Source organism: Tachyglossus aculeatus, unplaced genomic scaffold (genome assembly GCF_015852505.1).
Source record: "Tachyglossus aculeatus isolate mTacAcu1 unplaced genomic scaffold, mTacAcu1.pri scaffold_121_arrow_ctg1, whole genome shotgun sequence".
NCBI lineage: Eukaryota > Metazoa > Chordata > Mammalia > Monotremata > Tachyglossidae > Tachyglossus > Tachyglossus aculeatus.
Window position 1 is genome coordinate 1295376 of NW_024044850.1, and position 20223 is coordinate 1315598.

At 60.9% G+C, this 20223-nt stretch overlaps 1 protein-coding gene across 9 annotated transcripts in view; it reads right to left on the reverse strand.

The window, feature by feature from the left end:
• Nucleotides 1-3013: 3013 nt before the first annotated feature.
• The window catches only part of LOC119922700, a 63971-nt gene continuing 46761 nt past the window's right edge, over nucleotides 3014-20223 (reverse strand). For all 9 annotated transcript variants that reach the window (XM_038742396.1, XM_038742387.1, XM_038742385.1 and 6 more), the window contains one exon: nucleotides 3014-3264. In XM_038742396.1, the coding sequence (XP_038598324.1) occupies nucleotides 3129-3264 (136 nt within the window). In that variant the 3' untranslated portion in view covers nucleotides 3014-3128. The remainder of the gene's footprint in view (nucleotides 3265-20223) is intronic.

The window sequence follows — 20223 nt, forward strand, 5'->3', positions numbered from 1 at the left end:
ATGGCCTCCCCCCCGCCCCCGCGTGTCCCTCCTCCCTGAAATGGGCATTCTCACTCTGCCTGTGCCATGGCCTCCCCCCCCCCGCCTCCCCCAACCGCAGCCTCCCCCCCCCGCCTCCCCCAACCGCAGCCTCCCCCCCCCCCGCCCCCATCGTGGGAGCCTCTCCCCAGTGGGCCTTCCCCACCTCACTTTCCCCCTCTTTGCAGCCTCCCCCGAAACAGCCTCCCCTTCCCTGCCGTGGCTTCCCCTCCCCGGCCTCACTTCGGTTTCCCCCTGCCTCGACCTCCCCCCGGCCTGCCTCCGCGGTCTCCCCGCAGTGTCCTCCCCTCCTGGAGGCCTCCCCCGCAATGGGCCTTTCTGCCTCAGTTTACCCCTTCACAGCCTCACTCCACCTCCATTTCCTTTGTCTTGGCCTCCCCCCACACACACTCAGTCTTCCCACCCTGGCCTACCACGCCTTGGTTTTCCCTGCCTCGGCCTCCCCCCGGGCTCCCCCCGCCCCGATCGGCTTCCCTCTGACTCGGTTTCCCCTCTTCCGAGCCGCCTCCCGTCACGGTCTTCCCCTCTCGACCCCCTTTCCAAAGTAGAGCTCCTTGTGGTCCAGGAAGGGGCCTGCTCATTCCGGGGGATCGGAGTTTCCCGAGAGTTCCGTGTAGCGCTCCGCACGGCTACCGCTCGATCCATATCCGTGATGGATCGACAGAGAGGGGCAGAGCCGGCCAATCGGCCGGCTTCTGAGCGCAGAGTCCATCCAGGCTCACCGCGCAGGCGGGCAGCGGAAAGACCGAGGGAGGGGAGGGGGAGAAGGGAAAGGGCGAGCCAGGGGAGGAGGAGGAGGAAGAGGCTAATGAGCGGGACGATAAGGGGGAGGGACACCGAAATGATGACCGGGAGGAGGATGAGAAGAGGAGGAGAGAGAGACCGAGGAGGAAGAGGGGGAGAAGAGGAGGAGGGTCAGACAGATGATGGATGAGGAGGAGATAGAGAATCAGGTAGGCCGCAAGGAGGAGGAGGAGGAGGAGAATAAGGAGGAAAACAAAAAAGGACGACGAGGAGAATGATGGAGAGGAAGAAAAAATAGGGTCGAGAGGAGAGGGAGGGAGGGGTTAAGGGGGACAACGGCCAGGAGGGGGGGGCGATGACGAGGTACACGACCAGGTAGAGCGGGATGAGGACAAGGAGGTGGAGGAAGACCACCAGGGAAAGCAGGGGAGGACGACGAGGAGGGGGAAGAAGACAGGGAGGGGGCAAACGATGAGGAGGGGGGAAGACAAAGCAGCGGACAACAAGGAGGAGCAAGAGGATGAGGGAGGAGGGCCACAACAGGGAGGAAGGCGACCAGGAAGGGGGCTGGGGGAGGGGGCGGGCGAGGAGGAGACAGAGACCAGAACAACAAAAATGATCATGATGAGGATGAGAAAGAAAAGAATAAGGACAACGAGGAGGACAGACACGATGAAAATGAGGGGGAAGAGGACAAGGATGATGAGGTGGGCAAAGGGACGCGAGCAAAGGAGGAAGAGGACAAGGATGGGGGGAAGGACAAAGAAAGAGGAGGAGAGCGACAACCATGAGGACCGGGAGGAAGAGGCGGAGGAGGAGGAGGAGAAGAACAAACAGGAGGGAGGGGAAGAGGACGAGGTAGACGGAAATTACAAGGGCAAGGAGGAGAACGAGGAAGGATGAAGAAGCGGAGCACAAGGAGGAGAGCAAAAAATGACGACTCGGAGAATGACGAGAAGATGAAAAGTAGCATTAAGAGGACGAGGAGGAGGAGGAGGAGGAGGGGGGAGGAAGGGGACGGGGCGGGGAGAAGCGAGGAGGGAGACAACAAAGAAAAAAGAAGAGGAGGAGGACGACCACCACGGGAAAGATGAGGTCAAAAGCCAGGAGGGCAAGGAGGATGACGGCCATGAGGGGAGAGGACGAGATTGGGGGCGGGGGAACGGAAAAAAAAAAGAGGCAGAGGAGGGCCGGGAAGACCAAGTTGAGGACAACGAAGAGGAGGACAGAGAGAACTGGGGAGAAGATAAGGAGGAGGGGGGAGGAGAAGGATGACAAGAAGGACCGGGAGGAGAATTAAAATGAGAAGGAAGAGGATGAGAAAGAGGACCATTGCATTCACTCGACCATATTTATTCCATCTTCTTTATTGAGCGCGTGCCGCATACAGACCCCTATACCGAGCGCTCGGAAAGGACGATTCAGCGACAGAGAGAGATGATCCCCGCCCGCACTGGCCTCACGCTCTAAATGGGGAGAGAAAGATGTCTAAACGAGTCGACGGGCATCGACAGAAGCGAAATCTTAGGGACATACGCGAGCGCTGCGGGGCGGGGACGGGGGCGGCCGAGGAAGAGGGGGGCTCGGTCCAGAAAGGGCTCCGGGAGGAGGCGAGCCTTCGACACGGATCCCTAAGTGGGGGACGCGTGATCAGTGGCTCTGAAGGAGGGAGGGCATTTCGGGCCGCCGGTAGACCGTGGACCGGGGCTCGACGGCGAGAAGGACGAGGGGGTGGAGGGCGACGAGGATGACGACGGGAACGGCTACGAGGCCTACCGCGAGGGGGGAAGGGGAGGAGGAGGAGGAGGAAGACAGCCACGAGGATGAGCAGGACAACGAGAAAGAGGACAGGGAGGAGGAGGAGGATGGCGAGGAGGAGAAGAGAATGAAATATGCGACGAGGGGGATCGAGAAAACACGTTAAGGGGGAGGAGGAAAAACGCCAAGGAGGAAGTCGATGAGGAGAACCGCGAGAAGGAGGAGGAGGAGCGAGAGGGGGACAGACACCACGACCGAGAGGACACGGAAAAGGACGAGGAGAACGATGACAAGGAGCGGGAAGAGGACAGAGAAAGGGGAGGAGGACGAGGGCGAGAAGGACAGAAACCCGGAGGAAGGGGACACGAAGGAGGGGGAGGAAGAGAAGGACGCCTCCGACGAGGTCGAGGATGACGTCGAGGACGGAGAGGGTCCCCGGGCGGTGGATGGCCAGGGGTGGGGGTGGGGGGGGAGGCCCCACCACCAAGGCCTCTTCCGGCAACGTGAAATAGGATCGCTAAGCGCGGCTCCGACAGAGGTACGATCGGAGGCGCTCTCCCGTTCCCGGCCGACGCGTGTCCGAAACCTCAGGAGGGACGCCTGGATCCCGAAGTTTCGCGTTCCACAGCATGCCCTCGGAGGGGACCGGTTCTCTCCACGGGCGAAGATCGCATCTCAGATCGCCGGACGCCGACGTCTCCGGGCACATCGGTGGGCTCGGGGCTGAAAACATGAATAAAAAAAAAAGGGGGATCAAACTTTTTCCGTTCGGCCGACATTCGACTCTCCCTCCTCCCGGCGAACCCCGACAGCAGGAGAGCCGGACCGACCGTCCGTCCCGCCCGAGACAAACGCGGCGCCGCTCCACCCTGCCGATCGGTAACTGCCCCTTCCGGATCCGGGAGGGGCCTGTATTCCGGGAACCAGACGTCCGACCGAAAGCGGACCAGATTCGATTTTGAGGACGATGCGCAACTTCGACTTTCCAGACCGAGTCTGGAGAGAGTGAGCGGGGGCAAGTCTGGAGGGAGCGGGGGGTTGGGGTAAGTCCGGAGGAAGCAGCAGGGGGCAGGTCCAGAGGGAGCGGGGGCGGGGGTGGGGGGGGGGGGGGGGGGCGCAAGTCCCGAGAGAGCCGGCCTGCAGAAACAAACAGAGAAGGGGTGATAGAACCCGGTAGAAAAGGAGAGATAAGACCTTACAGAGAAGAACAATAGGACTAAAGGGAGCAGAAAGCATAGGCCCATACAGAACAGTGGGGATAGGTCCAGATGGAGCCGGGGGGCTGGGGGTGGGGGGGGGAAGAGAGATAGTTCCAGACAGAACAGGGGTTGGGGGGGGGGAGATACTTCCGGAAAGAGCGGGGGGTGGGGCGGTCCCATGAAAGGGGGGTCCGGTCCCGAGACAGCGGGGGAGGGGGCCGGTCTGGAGAGAGCAGTGGGGGGGGGGGGCGCGGGGGTCCTGAGGGAGCAGGTGGGGGCGGGTCCGGAGAGAGCAGGCAGGGGCGGGTCCGTAAGAAAGTGGGGCTGCAGAGCCAGACAGAGATGGGTGGCACAACCAGACAGAGAAGGGGTGATAGGCCCAATCAAATCAATGAATCTATCAATCAACTGTATTTATTAAGCACTTACTGTGTGCAGAACATTGTACTAAGTGCTTGGGAAGTACAAGTTGGCAACATATAGAGACGGTCCCTACCCAACAGTGGGCTCACAGTCTAGAAGGGGAAGACAGATAACAAAACATATTAACAAAATAAAATAAATAGGACGTGTACAAGTACAATAGAGAAATACATATGTACAAACATATATACAGGTGCTGTGAGGAAGGGGAGGAGGTAAGGCGGGGGGATGGAGGGGGGGCGAGGGGGAGAGGAAGGAGGGGGCTCAGTCTGGGAAGGCCTCCTGGAGGAGGTGAGCTCTCAGTAAGGCCTCGAAGGGAGGAAGAGAGCTAGCTCGGCGGACGTGGGGAGGGAGGGCGTTCCGGGCCGGGGGGACGACACGGGCCGGGGGTCGACGGTGGGACGGGCGAGCACGAGGCACGGCGAGGAGATTAGCTGAGGAGGAGCGGACTGTGCGGGCTGGGCTGTAGAAGGAGAGGAGGGAGGTGAGGTAGGAGGGGGCGAGGCGACCGAGAGCCTCGAAGCCGAGGGTGAGGAGTTTCTGCCCGACGCGTAGGTCGATCGGTAGCCGCTGGAGATTTTTGAGGAGGGGAGTAACACGCCCACGGCGTTTCTGGACAAAGACGATCCGGGCGGCAGCGTGAAGTACGGATCGAAGTGGGGAGAGACAAGAGGACGGGAGATCGGAGAGGAGGCCGATACGGTGGTCCAGACGGGATAGGAGGAGAGCTCGAACGAGCGGGGTAGCCGCTTGGACGGAGAGGAAAGGGCGGATCTCGGCGACGTCGCGGAGCCGAGGCCGGCGGGTTTCGGCGACGCCTCGGACGTGAGGGGCGAACGAGAGAGCGGAGTCGAGGACGACACCGAGGTTGCGGGCTCGTGAGACGGGAAGGACGGTAGTGCCGTCAACGGTGACGGGAAAGCCAGGGAGAGGGTGGGGATCGGGAGGGATGACAAGGAGTTCAGTCTTGGACATGTTGAGTTTTAGGTGGCGGGCAGACATCCAGATGGAGATGTCCCGAAGGCAAGAGGAGATACGAGCCTGGAGGGAGGGGGAGAGAGCAGGGGCAGGGATGTAGACTTGGGTGTCATCAGCGTAGAGATGATAGTTGAAGCCGTGGGCCAGTTAGAGAAGGAGAGATAGGACCTTACAGAGAAGGGAATACTTCCAGATGGAGCATTGCGAGAATAGTTCCAGACAGAACGAAGAGGACGGGAAGGGTGGGGGGGGGGAATCCTTCCAAATGGAGCAAGGCGGGAATACTTCCAGACAGAATGGGGGGGGGGGGGGCATGGAAATACTTCCAGAAATAGCAGGGAGGGGGGCCTGTCCAGATAGAGCGGGGGTGGGGTGTCCAAAGAGAGCGGGTCCAGAGAGATCGGGGGGGGGGGGGGGAGGCCAGAGAGAGCGGGCGGGGGCAAGCCCTGAGAGAGCCAGACTGCCTAGCCAGAGAGCAAAGGGGGGCAGAACCAGACAGAGAAGGGGTGATAGGACCTTACACTGAAGGCCAATAGGACTAGAGGGAATGGGGGGAGGGGGGGGACAGGTCCAGACAGAGCAAAGGTGGGGGTTGGGGGAGATAGTTCCAGACGGAGCAAGGCCGGGGAACAGTCCCAGACGGAGCAAGGCCGGGGGAACAGTCCCAGACCGAGCAAGGCGGGGGAACAGTCCCAGACCGAGCAAGGCGGGGGAACAGTCCCAGACCGAGCAAGGCGGGGGAACAGTCCCAGACCGAGCAAGGCGGGGGAACAGTTCCAGACCGAGCAAGGCGGGAATAGTTCCAGACAGAGTTTGGAGAGAGAGGGCAGGGGCAAGTCTGGAAGGAGCTGGGGGGGCAAGTGGGAAGGGAGCGGGGGGGCGGGGGCAGGTCCGGAGGGAGCCGGGGGTGGGGGGGGCAAGTCCGGAGGGAGCAGGGGTGGCAAGTCCAGAGAGCGCCAGGCTGCAGAACCAAACAGAGAAGGGGGGCAGAACCAGACAGAGAAGGAAGGGGTGATAGGACCAGATAGAAAAGGAGAGATAGGACCTTAAAGAGAAGGAAAATAGTACTAGAGGGAGCAGGGGGGATAGGTCCAGAAAGAGCAAAGGGGGTAGGGGGGAATAGTTCCAGATAGAATGGCAGGGTGGGGGGCGGGTGGGGAGAGATACTTCCAGAAAGAGCAGGGGGAGTGCCGGTCCTGAGAGAGCAAGTGAGGGGCGGTTCGGAGAGTGCGGGGGGGCCCGGTTTGGAAAGCGCGGGCAGGGGCGGGTCCAGACAGAGCCAGGCTGCAGAGCCAGAGAGCTAAGGGGGACAGAACCAGACTGAGGAGGGGGGACAGGACCATGTAGAGAAGGAGAGATAGGACCTTAAATAGAAGGAAAATAGGACTAGAGGGAGCAGGAGGGATAGGTTCATACAGAACAGTGGGGATAGGTCCATACAGAGCAAAGGCGGGGAATTGTTCCACACAGAGCAAGGCGTGAATACTTCCAGACAGAATGTGGCGAGGGGGGCAGTCCAGAGGCAGCGGGGGGTGGGGGTGGGGGGGGGTTCCAGTGAGAGCGGTGGGGGGCCTGTCCAGAGCAAGCAGGGTGGGGGCGATCGAGAGAGAGCCAGTGGGGGTGGTCCAGAGAGAGCGGGCGGGGGCAAGTCCGGAAAGAGCCAGGCTGCAGAGCCAGACAGAGAAGGGTTGATAGGACCAGTTAGAGAAGGAGATAGGACCTTACAGAGAAGGACAGTAGGACTAGAGGGAGCAGGGGGGATAGGTCCATACAGAACAATGGGGATAAGTCCAGACAGAGGAAATTTGGGGAGTAGTTCCAGACAGAATGGGGGGCCGGGGAGGAATACTTCCAGAAAGAGCGGGGGGGGGGGGGGGTGCCGGTCTAGAGACAACCGGGGGTGTGGGGGTGGGGAGAAACGGTCCAGTGAGAGCGGGTGGGGCGGTCTGAAGATGGGGGGGGGGGGGGGGGGGGGGCGGGTCCCGAGAGAGCCCGGCTGCAGAGCCAGACAGAGAAGGGTGGCAGAACCAGACAGAGAAGGCGAGATAGGGCATTACAGAGAAACACAGTAGGACAAGAGGGAGCAGGGAGGATAGGTCCATATAGAACAGTGGGGATAAGTCCAGACAGAGCAAAGGAGGGGATTGGTTCCAGATGGAGCAAGGAGGGAATAATTCCAGCCAGAACGGCGGGGTGGGGGGGATACTTCCCGAAAGAGCAACGGGGGCGGGGGGGGGGGGGGCGGTCCAGGGACAGCAGGGTGGGGCGATCCCGGTCCAGAGAGAGCAGGGGTGGGAGTGGTCCAGAGACAGCGGGCCGAGGCCCAAGAGAGCGGGCCAAGGCGGGTCCGGAGAGAGCTGAGCATCAGAGCCAGACAGAGAAGGGGGGCAGAACCACAGAGAGAAGGGGTGATAGGACCAGTTAGAGAAGGAGAGATAGGACCTTAAAGAGAAGGAAAATAGGACTTGAGGGAACAGTGGGGATAGGTCCATACAGAACAGTAGGGTTAGGTCCAGATAGAACAAGGTGGGAATACTTCTAGACGCAGCAAGGCGGGAATAGTTCCAGACAGAATGGGGGGCGGGGGGAGAATACTTCCCGAAAGAGCAGGGAGGGGTGCCGGTCTAGAGACAACGGGGGTGAGGGGGGAACGTCTAGTGAGAGCGGGTGGGTGGCAGTATGGAGAGAGCAGGGGTGGGGGTGGAAAGGAGAGAGCGGGGGGGGGGGCGGGGGCAGAACAGAGAAAGCAGGGGGCCGGGGCCGGAGAGAGATCGGGCCGGGGCGGATCCGGAGAGAGCCGTGCAGCAGAGCCAGACAGAGAAAGGGGCAGAACCAGACAGAGAAGGGGTAATAGGACCTTAAATAGAAGGAAAATAGGACTAGAGGTAGCAGGGGGGACAGGTCCAGACAGAGCAAAGGCGGGGAATAGTTCCAGACAGATCAAGACGGGAATACTTCCAGATGGAGCAATGCAGAAATCCTTCCAGACGGAGCAAGGCGGGAATAATTCCGGGGGGGGGGGGGGGGGAGTCCAGAGGCAGCAGGGGGGGAGGGGCGGTCCACTGAGAGCGGAGGGGGGGGCCTGTCCAGAGCAAGCGGGGTGTGGGGTGGTCGAGAGAGAGCCAGTGGGGGCGGTACAGAGAGAACGGGCAGGGGCAATTCTGGAGAGAGCCAGGCTACAAAGCCAGAGAGAGGGAAGGGGGGCAGAACCAGACAGAGAAGGGCTGATAGGACCAGATAGAGAAGGAGAGATAGGACCTTAAAGAGAAGGACAGTAGAACTGGAGGGAACAGGGGGGATAGGTCCATACAGAACAGTGGGGATAGGCCCAGACAGAGCAAAGTGGGGGGGAATAGTTCCAGACAGAGCAAGGCGGGAATACTTCCAGACAGAATGTGTGTGTGGGGGGATACTTCCAGAAAGAGCAGGGGGGGGGGTGCCGGTTCAGTGAAAGCAGAGGGGGGCGGTCCAGTGAGAGTGGGTGAGGTGTGGTCCAGAGAGAGCGGGGGTGCCCCGTCCCGTGAGAGCAGGGGTTGGGGCAGGTCTGGAGAGAGCGCGAGGGGGCCGGGTCCCGAGAGAGCCGGGCTACAGAGCCAGAAAGAGAAGGATGGCAGAACCAGACAGAGATGGGGTGATAGGACCAGATAGAGAAGGAAAGATAGGACCTTACAGAGAAGCACAGTAGGACTGGACTGAACAGTGGGGATAGGTCCAGACAGAGCAAAGTGGGGGGGAATAGTTCCAGACAGAGCAAGGCTGGAATACTTCCAGACAGAATGTGTGTGTGTGTGTGGGGATACTTCCAGAAAGAGCGGGGCGGGTGCCGGTTCAGAGAAAGCAGAGGCGGTTGGTCCAGTGAGAGTGGGTGAGGTGTGGTCCGGAGAGAGTGGGGGTGCCCCATCCCGTGAAGGCAGGAGTGGGGGCAGGTCTGGAGAGAGCACGGGGGGGCCGGGTCCCGAGAGAGCCGGGCTAAGGAGCCAGAAAGAGAAGGGTGGCAGAACCAGACAGAGAAGGGTTGATAGAACCAGATAGAGAAGGAGAGATAGGACCTTACAGAGAAGCACAATAAGACTAGAGGGAGCCGGGTGGGCGCGGGGGGCGGGGGAGAGGTCCATACAGAACAGTGGGAATAGGTCCAGACAGAGCCAAGGGGGGAAATAGTTCCAGATGGAGCAAGGTGGGAATAGTTCCAGACAGAACGGGGATCTAGGGGGGAATACTTCCCAAAAGACCGGGGGGGGGCGGTCCAGAGACAGCGGGGGGGGCGGCAGTCCAGAGACAGGGTGGGTGGGCAGTCCTGAGAGAGCCGTCCAGAGACCGTGGGCGGGGAGGGGGGGATAGTCTTGAGAGAGCAGGCAGAGTCAGGTCTGGAGAGAGCGGGCTGCAGAGCCAGACAAAGAAGGGGGGCAGAACCAGACATAGAACGGGTGATAGGACCAGGTAGAGAAGGAGAGATAGGACCTTACAGAGAAGAACAATAGGACTAGAGGGAGAAGGGGGAATAGGTCCATACAAAACAGTGGGGATAGGTCCGGACAGAGCAAAGTGGGGTGGGGGGAATAGTTCTAGATGGAGCAAGGCAGGAATAGTTCCAGACCAAGCAAGGTGGGAACAGTTCCAGACAGAACGGGGGGCTTGGGGGGCGCACGCCGGAAATACTTCCAGAAAGAGCAGGGGTGGGGGGGGCGGTCCAGAAAGAGCTGGGGGGTCGGGGAAATATTTCCTAGAAGAGCGGGTGGTGGGCCAATAAGAATACAGGGAACAGGGGGGTAGGGGGGGGAATAGGTCCATATAGAATAGTGGGGAAGGTCCAGACAGAGCAAAGGCAGAGGGGCGATAGTTCCAGACCGAGCAAGGCTGGGGCGGCGGGGATAGTTCCAGACTGAGCAAGGCTGGGTGGGGGGGGATAGTTCCAGACCGAGCAAGGCTGGGTGGGGGGGATAGTTCCAGACCGAGCAAGGCGGGGGGAATAGTTCCAGACCGAGCAAGGCGGGGGAATAGTTCCAGACCGAGCAAGGCGGGGGAATAGTTCCAGACCGAGCAAGGTGGGAATAGTTCCAGACAGAATCTGGAGAGAGTGGGCGGGGGCGGGTCTGAAGAGAGCTGGGCAGCAGAGCCAGACAGTGAAGGGGGGCAGAACCAGACAGAGAAGGGGTGATTGGACCTTAAATAGAAGGAAAATAGAACTAGAGGAAGCAGGGGGCATAGGTCCATACAGAACAGTGTGGATAGGTCCAGACAGAGCAAAAGTGGGGAATTGTTCCAGACAGAGGAAGGCGGGAATACTTCCAGACAGAATGTGGCCAGGGGGGCAGTCCAGAGGCAGCCGGGGCGCGGGGGGGCACTGAGAGCGGTGGCAGGGGGTCCACCAGTGAGAGCCCGGGGGTGGGGGGGGGTCTGTTCAGAGCAAGCAGGGTGGGGGCGGTCTAGAGAGAGCCAGTGGGGGTGGTCCAGAGAGAGCTGGCGGGGGCAAGTCCGGAAAGAGCCAGGCTGCAGAGCCAGACAGAGAAGGGGTGATAGGACCAGATAGAGAAGGAGAGATAGGATCTTAAAGAGAAGGACAATAGGACTGGAAGGAACAGGGGGATAGGTCCATACAGAACAGTGGGGATAGGCCCAAACAGAGCAAAGTGGGGTGGGAATACTTCCAGACAGAGCAAGGCAGGAATACTTCCAGACAGAATGGGGGGGGTGGGGATACTTACAGAAAGAGCAGGGTGGGTGCCGGTCTAGAGAGAGCGGAGGGGGGCGGTCCAGAGAGAAAGGGTAAGGGGCGGTCCGGAGAGAGCGGGGGGTCCAGGTCCGCAGAGAGCGGGGGTGGGGGCCTGGTCCGGAGAGAGCCGGGCTGCAGAGCCAGACAGAGAGGGTGGCAGAACCAGACAGAGAAGGGGTGATAGGACCAGATACAGAAGGAGAGATAGACCCTTAAAGAGAAGGAAAATAGGACTAGAGGGAGCAGGGGGGATAGGTCCATACAGAACAGTGGGGATAGGTCCAGACAGAGCAAAGGGGGTGGGGGGGAATAGTTCCAGACAGAATGGGGGGGAAGGGGGGAGGAGATTCTTCCAGAAAGAGCAGGGGGATGCCGGTCCTGAGAGAGTGGAGGGGGGCGGTCCAGTGAAAGCGGGTGAGGGGCGGTCCGGAGAGAGCAGGGGGCTCGGTCCAGAGAGAGCGGGTTGGGGGCGGGCAGGTCTGGAGAGAGCGGGGGGGGGGGGGGGCAGCTCCGCAGAGGTGGGGGGCAGGTCTGGAAAGAGTGGGCAGAGGCGGGTCCGGAGAGAGCCGGGCTGCAGAGCCAGACAGAGAAGGGGGGCAGAACCTGACAGAGAGGGGGTGATAGGACCAGATAAAGAAGGAGAGATAGGACCATACAGAGAAGCACAATAGGATTAGAGGGAGCAGGGAGGATAGGTCCATACAGAACAGTGGGGATAGGTCCAGAAAGAGCAAAGGGGGGGTGGGGGAGAATAGTTCCAGACAGAACCGGGTGGGGGGATACTTCCCAAAAGAGCGGGATGGGTGGGCAGTCCTGAGAGAGCCGGGGGGGGGGGGGGGGGGCTGGAGAGAGCGGGCGGGGTCAAGTCCAGAGAGAGAGCAGTCAGGGTGAAGTCCGGAGAGAGCCGGGCTGCAGAACCAGACAGAAAAGGGGGGCAGAACCAGACAGAGAAGGGGTGATAAGACCTGATAGAGGAGGAGAGATAGGAGCTTAAAGAGAAGGAAAACAGGACTAGAAGGAACAGGGGGGATAGGTCCAGACAGAGCAAAGCGGGAATAGTTCCAGACCGAGCAAGGCGGTAATAGTTCCAGATCCGAGCAAGGCGGGAATAGTTCCAGATCCGAGCAAGGTGGGAATAGTTCCAGATCCGAGCAAGGCGGGAATAGTTCCAGATCCGAGCAAGGCGGGAATAGTTCCAGACCGAGCAAGACGGGAATAGTTCCAGACCGAGCAAGGTGGGAATAGTTCCAGACCGAGCAAGGTGGGAATAGTTCCAGACCGAGCAAGGTGGGAATAGTTTCAGACCAAGCAACGTGGGAATAGTTCCAGACAGACTGGGGGTTGGGGGGGGGAATACTTCCAGAAAAGGGGGTGGTCCAGAGAGGGCACCAGAGACAACTGGGTGGGTCCGGAGGGAGCGGGGGGGGGCGGGTCCCGGCGAGCGGGTAGGTCCCGAGGGAGCGGGCGGGCCCCAAGTGAGCAGGCGGGGGCAGGTCCCTTGGGAACAGGCAGGGGCAAGTCCCGAGGGGTCAGGGGGGCAAGTCCAGAGAGAGCAGTAGGGGACGGGTCCGGAGAGAGCAGGCAGGGGCAGGTCCGAAGACAGCTGGGCAGCAGAGCCAGACAGAGAAAGGGGGCAGAACCAGACAGAGAAGGGGTGATAGGACTTTAAATAGAAGGATAATAGCACTAGAGGGAGCAGGGGATATAGGTCCATACAGAACAGTGGGGATAGGTCCAGTCACAGCAAAGGTGGGGAATAGTTCCAGACAGAGCAAGGCGGGAATACTTCCAAATGGAGCAATGCGGTAATCCTTCCAGACAGAACAAGGCAGGAATACTTCCGGACAGAATGGGGTGGAAGGGGAGTCCAGAGGCAGCGGGGGGGGGTCGGTCCAGAGAGAATGGGGGGAGGGGTGCGGTCCAGTGAGAGCGCGGTGGGCCTGTCCAGAGAAAGCGGGGACGGGGGTGGGGGGGGCAGTCGAGAGAGAGCCCATGGGGCCGGTCCAGAGAGAGCGGGCAGCTGCAAGTCTGGAGAGAGCCAGGCTGCAGAGCCAGAGAGAGAGGGGGGGGCAGAACCAGACAGAGAAGGGGTGATATGACCAGATAGAGAAGGAGAGATAGGACCTTACAGAGAAGGACAATAGGACTGGAGGGAACAGTGGGGATAGGTCCAGTCAGAAATAAGGCGGGGAATAGTTCCAGATGGAGCAGTGCGGTAATCCTTCTGGACAGAGCAAGGCAGGAATACTTCCAGACACAATGGGGGGGAGGGGGGGGTCCAAAGGCAGCGGGGGGGGGGGGTCAGTCCAGAGAGAATGGGGGGAGGGGTGCGGTCCAGTGAGAGCGGAGGGGACCTGTCCAGAGAGAGTTGGGGGGGGGGGGGCAGTCAAGAGAGAGCCCATGGGGCCGGTCCAGATAGAACGGGCAGCTGCAAGTCTGGAGAGAGCCAGGCTGCAGAGCCAGAGAGAGAAGGGGGGCAGAACCAGGCAGGGAAGGGGTGATAGGACCTGACAGAGAAGGAGAGATAGGACCTTACAGAGGACAATAGGACTGGAGCGAACTGGGGGGATAGGTCCATACAGAACAGTGGGGATAGGCCCAGACAGAGTGGGGGGGGTGGGGGGGCTGGGCGTGGAGAATCGTTCCAGACAGAGCAAGGCAGGAATACTACCAGATGGAGCAAGGCGGGAATACTTCCAGACAGAATTGGGGCGGGGGGGGGGGGGGGAGTGCAGAGGAAGCAGGGGGTGCGGTCCAATGAGAATGGTGGGGGTGCTGTCCAGTGAGACCTGGGGTGCGGGGGGGCTGTCCAAAGAGAGTGGGGGAGGCAGTCCAGAGAATGCCGGTGGGGGCGATCTAGAGAGAGCGGGTGGGGGCAAGTGTGGAGAGAGCCAGGCTGCAGAGCCAGAGAGAGAAGGGGTGATAGGACCAGATACAGAAAGAGAGATAGGACCTTACAGAGAAGGCCAATAGGACTAGAGGGAGCAGTGGGGATAGGTCCAGACAGAGCAAAAGGGGGCAGGGGGAATAGTTCCAGACAGAATGGAGGTGGGGGGGAATACTTCCAGAAATAGCTTGGGGGTTGGGGGGGTTGTCCGGAGACAGCATTGTGGGCGGGCAAGTCAGGAGGGAGCGGGAGTGGGCAGGTCCAGGTCCGGAGAGAGCGGGCGGGGGGGGGGGGGGTGTCCGGAGAGAGCTGGGCTGCAGAGCCAGACAGAGCAGGATGGCACAACCAGACAGAGAAGGAGAGATAGGACCTAACAGAGAAGGACAATAGGACTAGAGGGAGAAGGGGGAATAGGTTCATACAGAACAGTGGGGATAGGTCCAGACAGAGCAAAGTGGGGAAATGGTACAGAGACGGGGGGGTGGGGGCAGCAGGTCTGGAGAGAGAAGGCGGGGTCAAGTCCGAGAGATCCGGGCTGCAGAGCCAGAGAGAGAAGGGGGGCCGAACCAGACAGAGAAGGGGTGATAGGACCAGATAGAGAAGGAAAGATAGGACCTTAAAGAGAAGGAAAATAGGACTAGAGGGAGCAGGGGGGATAGGTCCATATAGAACAGTGGGGACAGGTCCAGACAGAGCAAAGGGGGTGGAGGGGCAGGCAGGCGGGGGTAGGTCCGGAGAGAGCGGGCGGGGGCGGGTCCGGAGAGAGCCGGGCAGCAGAGCCAGACAGAGAAAGGGTGATAGGACCAGATAGAGAAGGAGAGATACGACATTACGGAGAAGGTCAATAGGACTAGAGGGAACAGAGGGGATAGGTCAAGCAGGGTGGGCAGATAAATACAGAGGAAGCACGTAGGGGCAGGTCCAGAGGGAGCAGGCCGCGGTGAGACCAGAGGGAGTGGGCGGGGCCGGGTCCGGAGGGAGAGGGCGGGGCCGGGGCCGGCGGGGCCGGGTCCCGAGGAAGCAGGTCCGGAGGGAGCAGGCGGGGGCGGGTCCGGAGGGAACAGGTCCGGAGGGAGCGGGCGGGGGCGGGTCCGGAGGGAGCCAGGCTGCAGAGCCAGAGAGCGAAGGGGGGCAGAACCAGACAGAGGAGGGGTGACAGGACCAGATAGACAAGGAGAGATAGGACCTTAAACGGAAGGAAAATAGGACTAGAGGGAGCAGGGGGGATAGGTCCAGACACAGCAAAGGGGGTGGGGGGGGGAATACTTCCAGATGGAGCAAGGCGGTAATAGTTCCAGACAGAATGGGGGGGCGGGGTACTTCCAGAAAGAGCAGGAGGGGTGCCGGTTCAGAGAAAGCAGAGGGGGCGGTCCAGTGAGAGTCGGTGAGGTGTGGTCCGGAGAGAGCGGGGGTCCCGGTCCCGTGAGAGCAGGGATGGGGGCAGGTCTGGAGAGAGCGCAGGGGGGTGCGGATACCGAGAGAGCCAGGCTACAGAGCCAGACAGAGAAGGGTGGCAGAACCAGACAGAGAAGGGGTGATAGGACCAGATAGAGAAGGAGAGATAGGACCTTACAGAGAAACACAATAGGACTACAGGGAGCGGGTGTGTGGGGGGGATAAGTCCATACAGAACAGTGGGGATAGGTACAGAGTAAACAGAGTAAAGGGGGGGGAATAGTTCCAGACAGAACGCCGTGGGGGGAAACTTCCCAAAAGAGCAGGGGGCTGGGGCCCGTCTAGAGACAGCTGGTGGGGGGCGGTGGTCTGGAGAGATCAGGCGGGGTCAAGTCTGAGAGATCCGGGCTGCAGAGCCAGAAAGAGAAGGGGGGGCAGAACCAGACAGAGAAGGGGTGATAGGACCAGATAGAGAAGGAGAAATAGGACCTTAAAGAGAAGGAAAATAGGACTAGAGGGAGCAGGGAGGATAGGTCCATACAGAACAGGGGGCTAGGTCCAGGCAGAGCAAAGGGGGTGGGGGGGAATACTTCCAGATGGAGCAAGGCGGTAATAGTTCCAGACAGAATCGGGGGCAGGGGTGCCAGTTCAGAGAAAGCAGAGGGGGGCGGTCCAGTGAGAGTGGGTGAGGTGTGGTCCAGAGAGAGCAGTGGGGCCCGGTCCCCTGATAGCAGGGATGGGGGCAGGTCTGGAGAGTGTGCCGGGGGGGGGGGGGTTGTCCTGAGAGAGAGACGGGCTACAGAGCCAGACAGAGAAGGGTGGCAGAACCAGACAGAGAAGGGGTGATAGGACCAGATAGAAAAGGAGAGATAGGACCTTACAGAGAAGCACAATAGGACTGGGGGTGGCGTGGGGAGGGTGGATAGGTCCATACAAAACAGTGGTTATAGGTCCAGACAGAGCAAAGGGGGGGCGGGGGGAGAATAGTTCCAGATGGAGCAAGGCAGGAATAGTTCCAGACAGAACGGGGTGGGGAGAAACTTCCTACAAGAGCAAGGGGCTGGGGCCGGTCCAGAGACAGCAGGGGGGTGGGGGCGGTCCTGAGAGAGCCGAGGGGGGGGGCCGGTCTGGAGAGAGCAGGCAGGGTCAAGTCCGAGAGATCCGGGCTGCAGAGCCAGAGAGAGAAGGGGGGCACAACCAGACAGAGAAGGCGTGATAGGACCAGATAGAGAAGGAGAGATAGGACCTTACAGAGAAGAACAATGGGACTAGATGGAGAGGGGGGGAATAGGTCCAGACGGAGCAAGGCTGGAATTGTTCCAGACAGAACGGGGGTTGGGGGGAATACTTCCAGAAATAGCTGGGGGGGGGGGGGGGGTGCTGTCCGGAGAGAGCAGGGTGGGCGGTCAAGTCAGGAGGGAGCGGGCAGGGGCAAGTCCAGAGGGAGAAAGCGGGGGCTGGTCCGGAGAGAGCGGGCAGGGGCGGGTCCAGAGAGAGCAGGGTAGCAGAGCCAGACAGAAAAGGGGTGATAGGACCAGATAGAGAAGGAGAGATAGGACATTACGGAGAAGGCCAATAGAACTAGAGGGAACAGAGGGGATAGGTCAAGCAGGGTGGGCAGATAAATACAGAGGAAGCACGTAGGGGCAGGTCCGGAGGGAGCAGGCTGCGGTGGGACCAGAGGGAGCGGGCGGGGCCAGGTCCGGAGGGAGCGGGCGTGGGCGGGTCCGGAGGGAAAGTGCGGGGGCGGGTCCGGGGGGAAAGTGCGGGGGCGGGTCCGGGGGGAGCGGGCGGGGGCGGGTCCGGAGGGAGCGGGCGGGGGCGGGTCCGGAGGGAGCGGGCGGGGGAGGGTCCGGAGGGAGCCAGGCTGCAGAGCCAGAGAGCAAAGGGGGGCAGAACCAGACAGAGGAGGGGTGACAGGACCAGATAGAGAAGGAGAGATAGGACCTTAAAGAGAAGGAAAATAGGACTAGAGGGAGCAGGGGGGATAGGTCCAGACAGAAAAGTGGGGATAGGTCCAGACACAGCAAACGGGGTGGGGGGGGAATACTTCCAGATGGAGCAAGGCGGTAATAGTTCCAGACAGAATGGGGCAGGGGTACTTCCAGAAAGAGCAGGAGGGGTGCCAGTTCAGAGAAAGAGGGGGGCGGTCCAGTGAGAGTGGGTGAGGTGTTGTCCGGAGAGAGCAGGGGGCCCGGTCCCGTGAGAGCAGGGATGGGGGCAGGTCAGGAGAGAGCGCGGGGGGAGGGGGGGGCGGGTCCCGAGAGAGCCAGGCTACAGAGCCAGACAGAGAAGGGTGGCAGAACCAGACAGAGAAGGGGTGATAGGACCAGTTAGAGAAGGACAGATAGGACCTTACAGAGAAGCACAATAGGACTAGAGGGAGCGGGTGTGTCGGGGGGAAAGGTACAGACAGAGCAAAGGGGGGGAATGGTTCCAGACAGAACGCCGTGGGGGGAATCTTCCCACAAGAGCAGGGGACCGGCTGGGGCCGGTCCAGAGACAGCTGGTGGGGGGGGGGGGGGGGGGGCGCGGTCTGGAGAGAGCAGGCGGGGTCAAGTCTGAGAGATCCGGGCTGCAGAGCCAGAAAGAGAAGGGGGGCAGAACCAGACAGAGAAGGGGTGATAGGACCAGATAGAGAAGGAGAGATAGGACCTTAAAGAGAAAGAAAATAGGACTAGAGGGAGCAGGGGGGATAGGTCCATACAGAACAGGGGGATAGGTCCAGGCAGAGCAAAGGGGGTGGGGGGGGAATACTTCCAGATGGAGCAAGGCGGTAATAGTTCCACACAGAATCGGGGGGGGGGGGGTACTTCCAGAAAGAGCAGGGGGGGTGCCGGTTCAGAGAAAGCAGAGGAGGGCGGTCCAGTGAGAGTGGGTGAGGTGTGGTCCGGAGAGAGCGGTGGGGCCCGGTCCCCTGAGAGCAGGGATGGGGGCAGGTCTGGAGAGCTCGCGGGGGGGGGGGGGGGGGGTGTCCTGAGAGAGACGGGCTACAGAGCCAGACAGAGAAGGGTGGCAGAACCAGACAGAGAAGGGGTGATAGGACCGTACAGAGAAGCACAATAGGACTAGAGGGAGAGGGTGCAGGGGGGGATAGGTCCATACAAAACAGTGGTTATAGGTCCAGACAGAGCAAAGGAGGGGGGGAATAGTTCCAGATGGAGCAAGGCGGGAATAGTTCCAGACAGAACGGGGTGGGGGGAAACGTCCTACAAGAGCAGGGGGCTGGGGCCGGTCCAGAGACAGCGGGGGGGTGGGGGTGGTCCTGAGAGAGCCGGGGGGGGGGGGGGCGGTCTGGAGAGAGCAGGCGGGGTCAAGTCCGAGAGATCCGGGCTGCAGAGCCAGAGAGAGAAGGGGGGCAGAACCAGACAGAGAAGGCATGATAGGACCTTACAGAGAAGAACAATTGTTCCAGATGGAGCAAGGCGGGAATTGTTCCAGACAGAACGGGGGTGGGGGGGAATACTTCCAGAAATAGCTGGGGGCGTTGGGGGGCTGTCCGGAGAGAGTAGGGTGGGCGGGCAAGTCAGGAGGGAACAGGCGGGGGTGGGTCTGGAGAGAGCGGGCGGGGGCGGGTCCGGAGAGAGCGGGGCAGCAGAGCCAGACAGAGAAGGGGGACAGAACCAGACAGAGAAGGAGAGATAGAACATTACAGAGAAGGCCAAGAGAACTAGAGGGAACGGGGGGATAGGTCCATACAGAACAGTGGGGATAGGTCCAGCAGGGTGGGCAGATAAGTACAGAGGGAGCAGGAAGGGGCAGGTCCGGAGGGAGCAGGCTGCTGCGAGACCAGAGGGAGTGGGCGGGGCCAGGTCCGCAGGGAGCGGACGGGGGCAGGTCCGCAGGGAGCGGGCGGGGGCAGGTCCGCAGGGAGCGGGCGGGGGCAGGTCCCCAGGGAGCGGGCGGGGGCAGGTCCGGAGAGAGCCAGGCTGCAGAGCCAGAGAGTGAAGGGGGACAGGACCATGTAGAGAAGGAGAGATAGGACCTTACAGAGAAGGACCATAGGACTGGAGGGAACAAGGGGTATAGGCCCAGACAGAGCAAAGGGCGGGGGGGATAGTTCCAGACAGAGCAAGGCAGGAATACTTCCAGATGGAGCAAGGCAGGAATAGTTCCAGACAGAATTGGGGGGGGGGGGGGGTTTACTTCCAGAAAGACCGGGGGGGGGGGGTGCTGCTTCAGAGAAAGTGGTGGGGGCAGTCCAGTGAGAGTGGGTGAGGTGTGGTCCAGAGAGAGTGGGGGGGCCCGGTCCCCTGAGAGCAGGGGTGGGGGCAGGTCTGGAGAGAACGCAGCGGGGGCAGGTCCCGAGAGAGCCAGGCTACAGAGCCAGACAGAGAAGGGTAGCAGAACCAGACAGAGAAGGGGTGATAGGACCAGATAGAGAAGGAGAGATAGGACCTTGCAGAGAAGCACAATAGGACTAGGGGGAGCTGGTGTGGAGGGGGGATAGGTCCATACAGAACAGTGGGGATAGGTCCAGACAGAACAAAGGGGGGGAAATAGTTCCAGATGGAGCAAGACAGGAATATTCCAGACAGAACGGGGTGGGGGGAAACTTCCCACAAGAGCAGGGGGCTGGGCCCGGTCCAGAGACAGCGGGGGGGAGGGGGGGAGCGCGGTCCTGACAGAGCCGGGGCGGGGGGCCCGTCTGGAGAGATCAAGCGTGGTCAAGTCTGAGAGATCCGGGCTGCAGAGCCAGAGAGAAAAGGGGGGCAGAACCAGACAGAGAAGGGGTGATAGGACCAGATAGAGAAGGAGAGATAGGACCTTAAAGAGAAGGAAACTAGTACTAGAGGGAGCAGGGGGGATAGGTCCAGAAAGAGCAAAGGGGGTGGGGGGGAAAAGTATCAGATAGAATGGCAGGGTGGGGGGTGGGGGGGAGAGATACTTCCAGAAAGAGCAGGGGGAGTGCCGGTCCTGAGAGAGCAAGTGAGGGGCGGTTCAGAGAGTGCGGGGGGGGCCCGGTTTGGAGAGAGCGGGCAGGGGCGGGTCCAGAGAGAGCCAGGCTGCAGAGCCAGAGAGCTAAGGGGGGCAGAACCAGACAGAGGAGGGGGGACAGGACCATATAGAGAAGGAGAGATAGGACC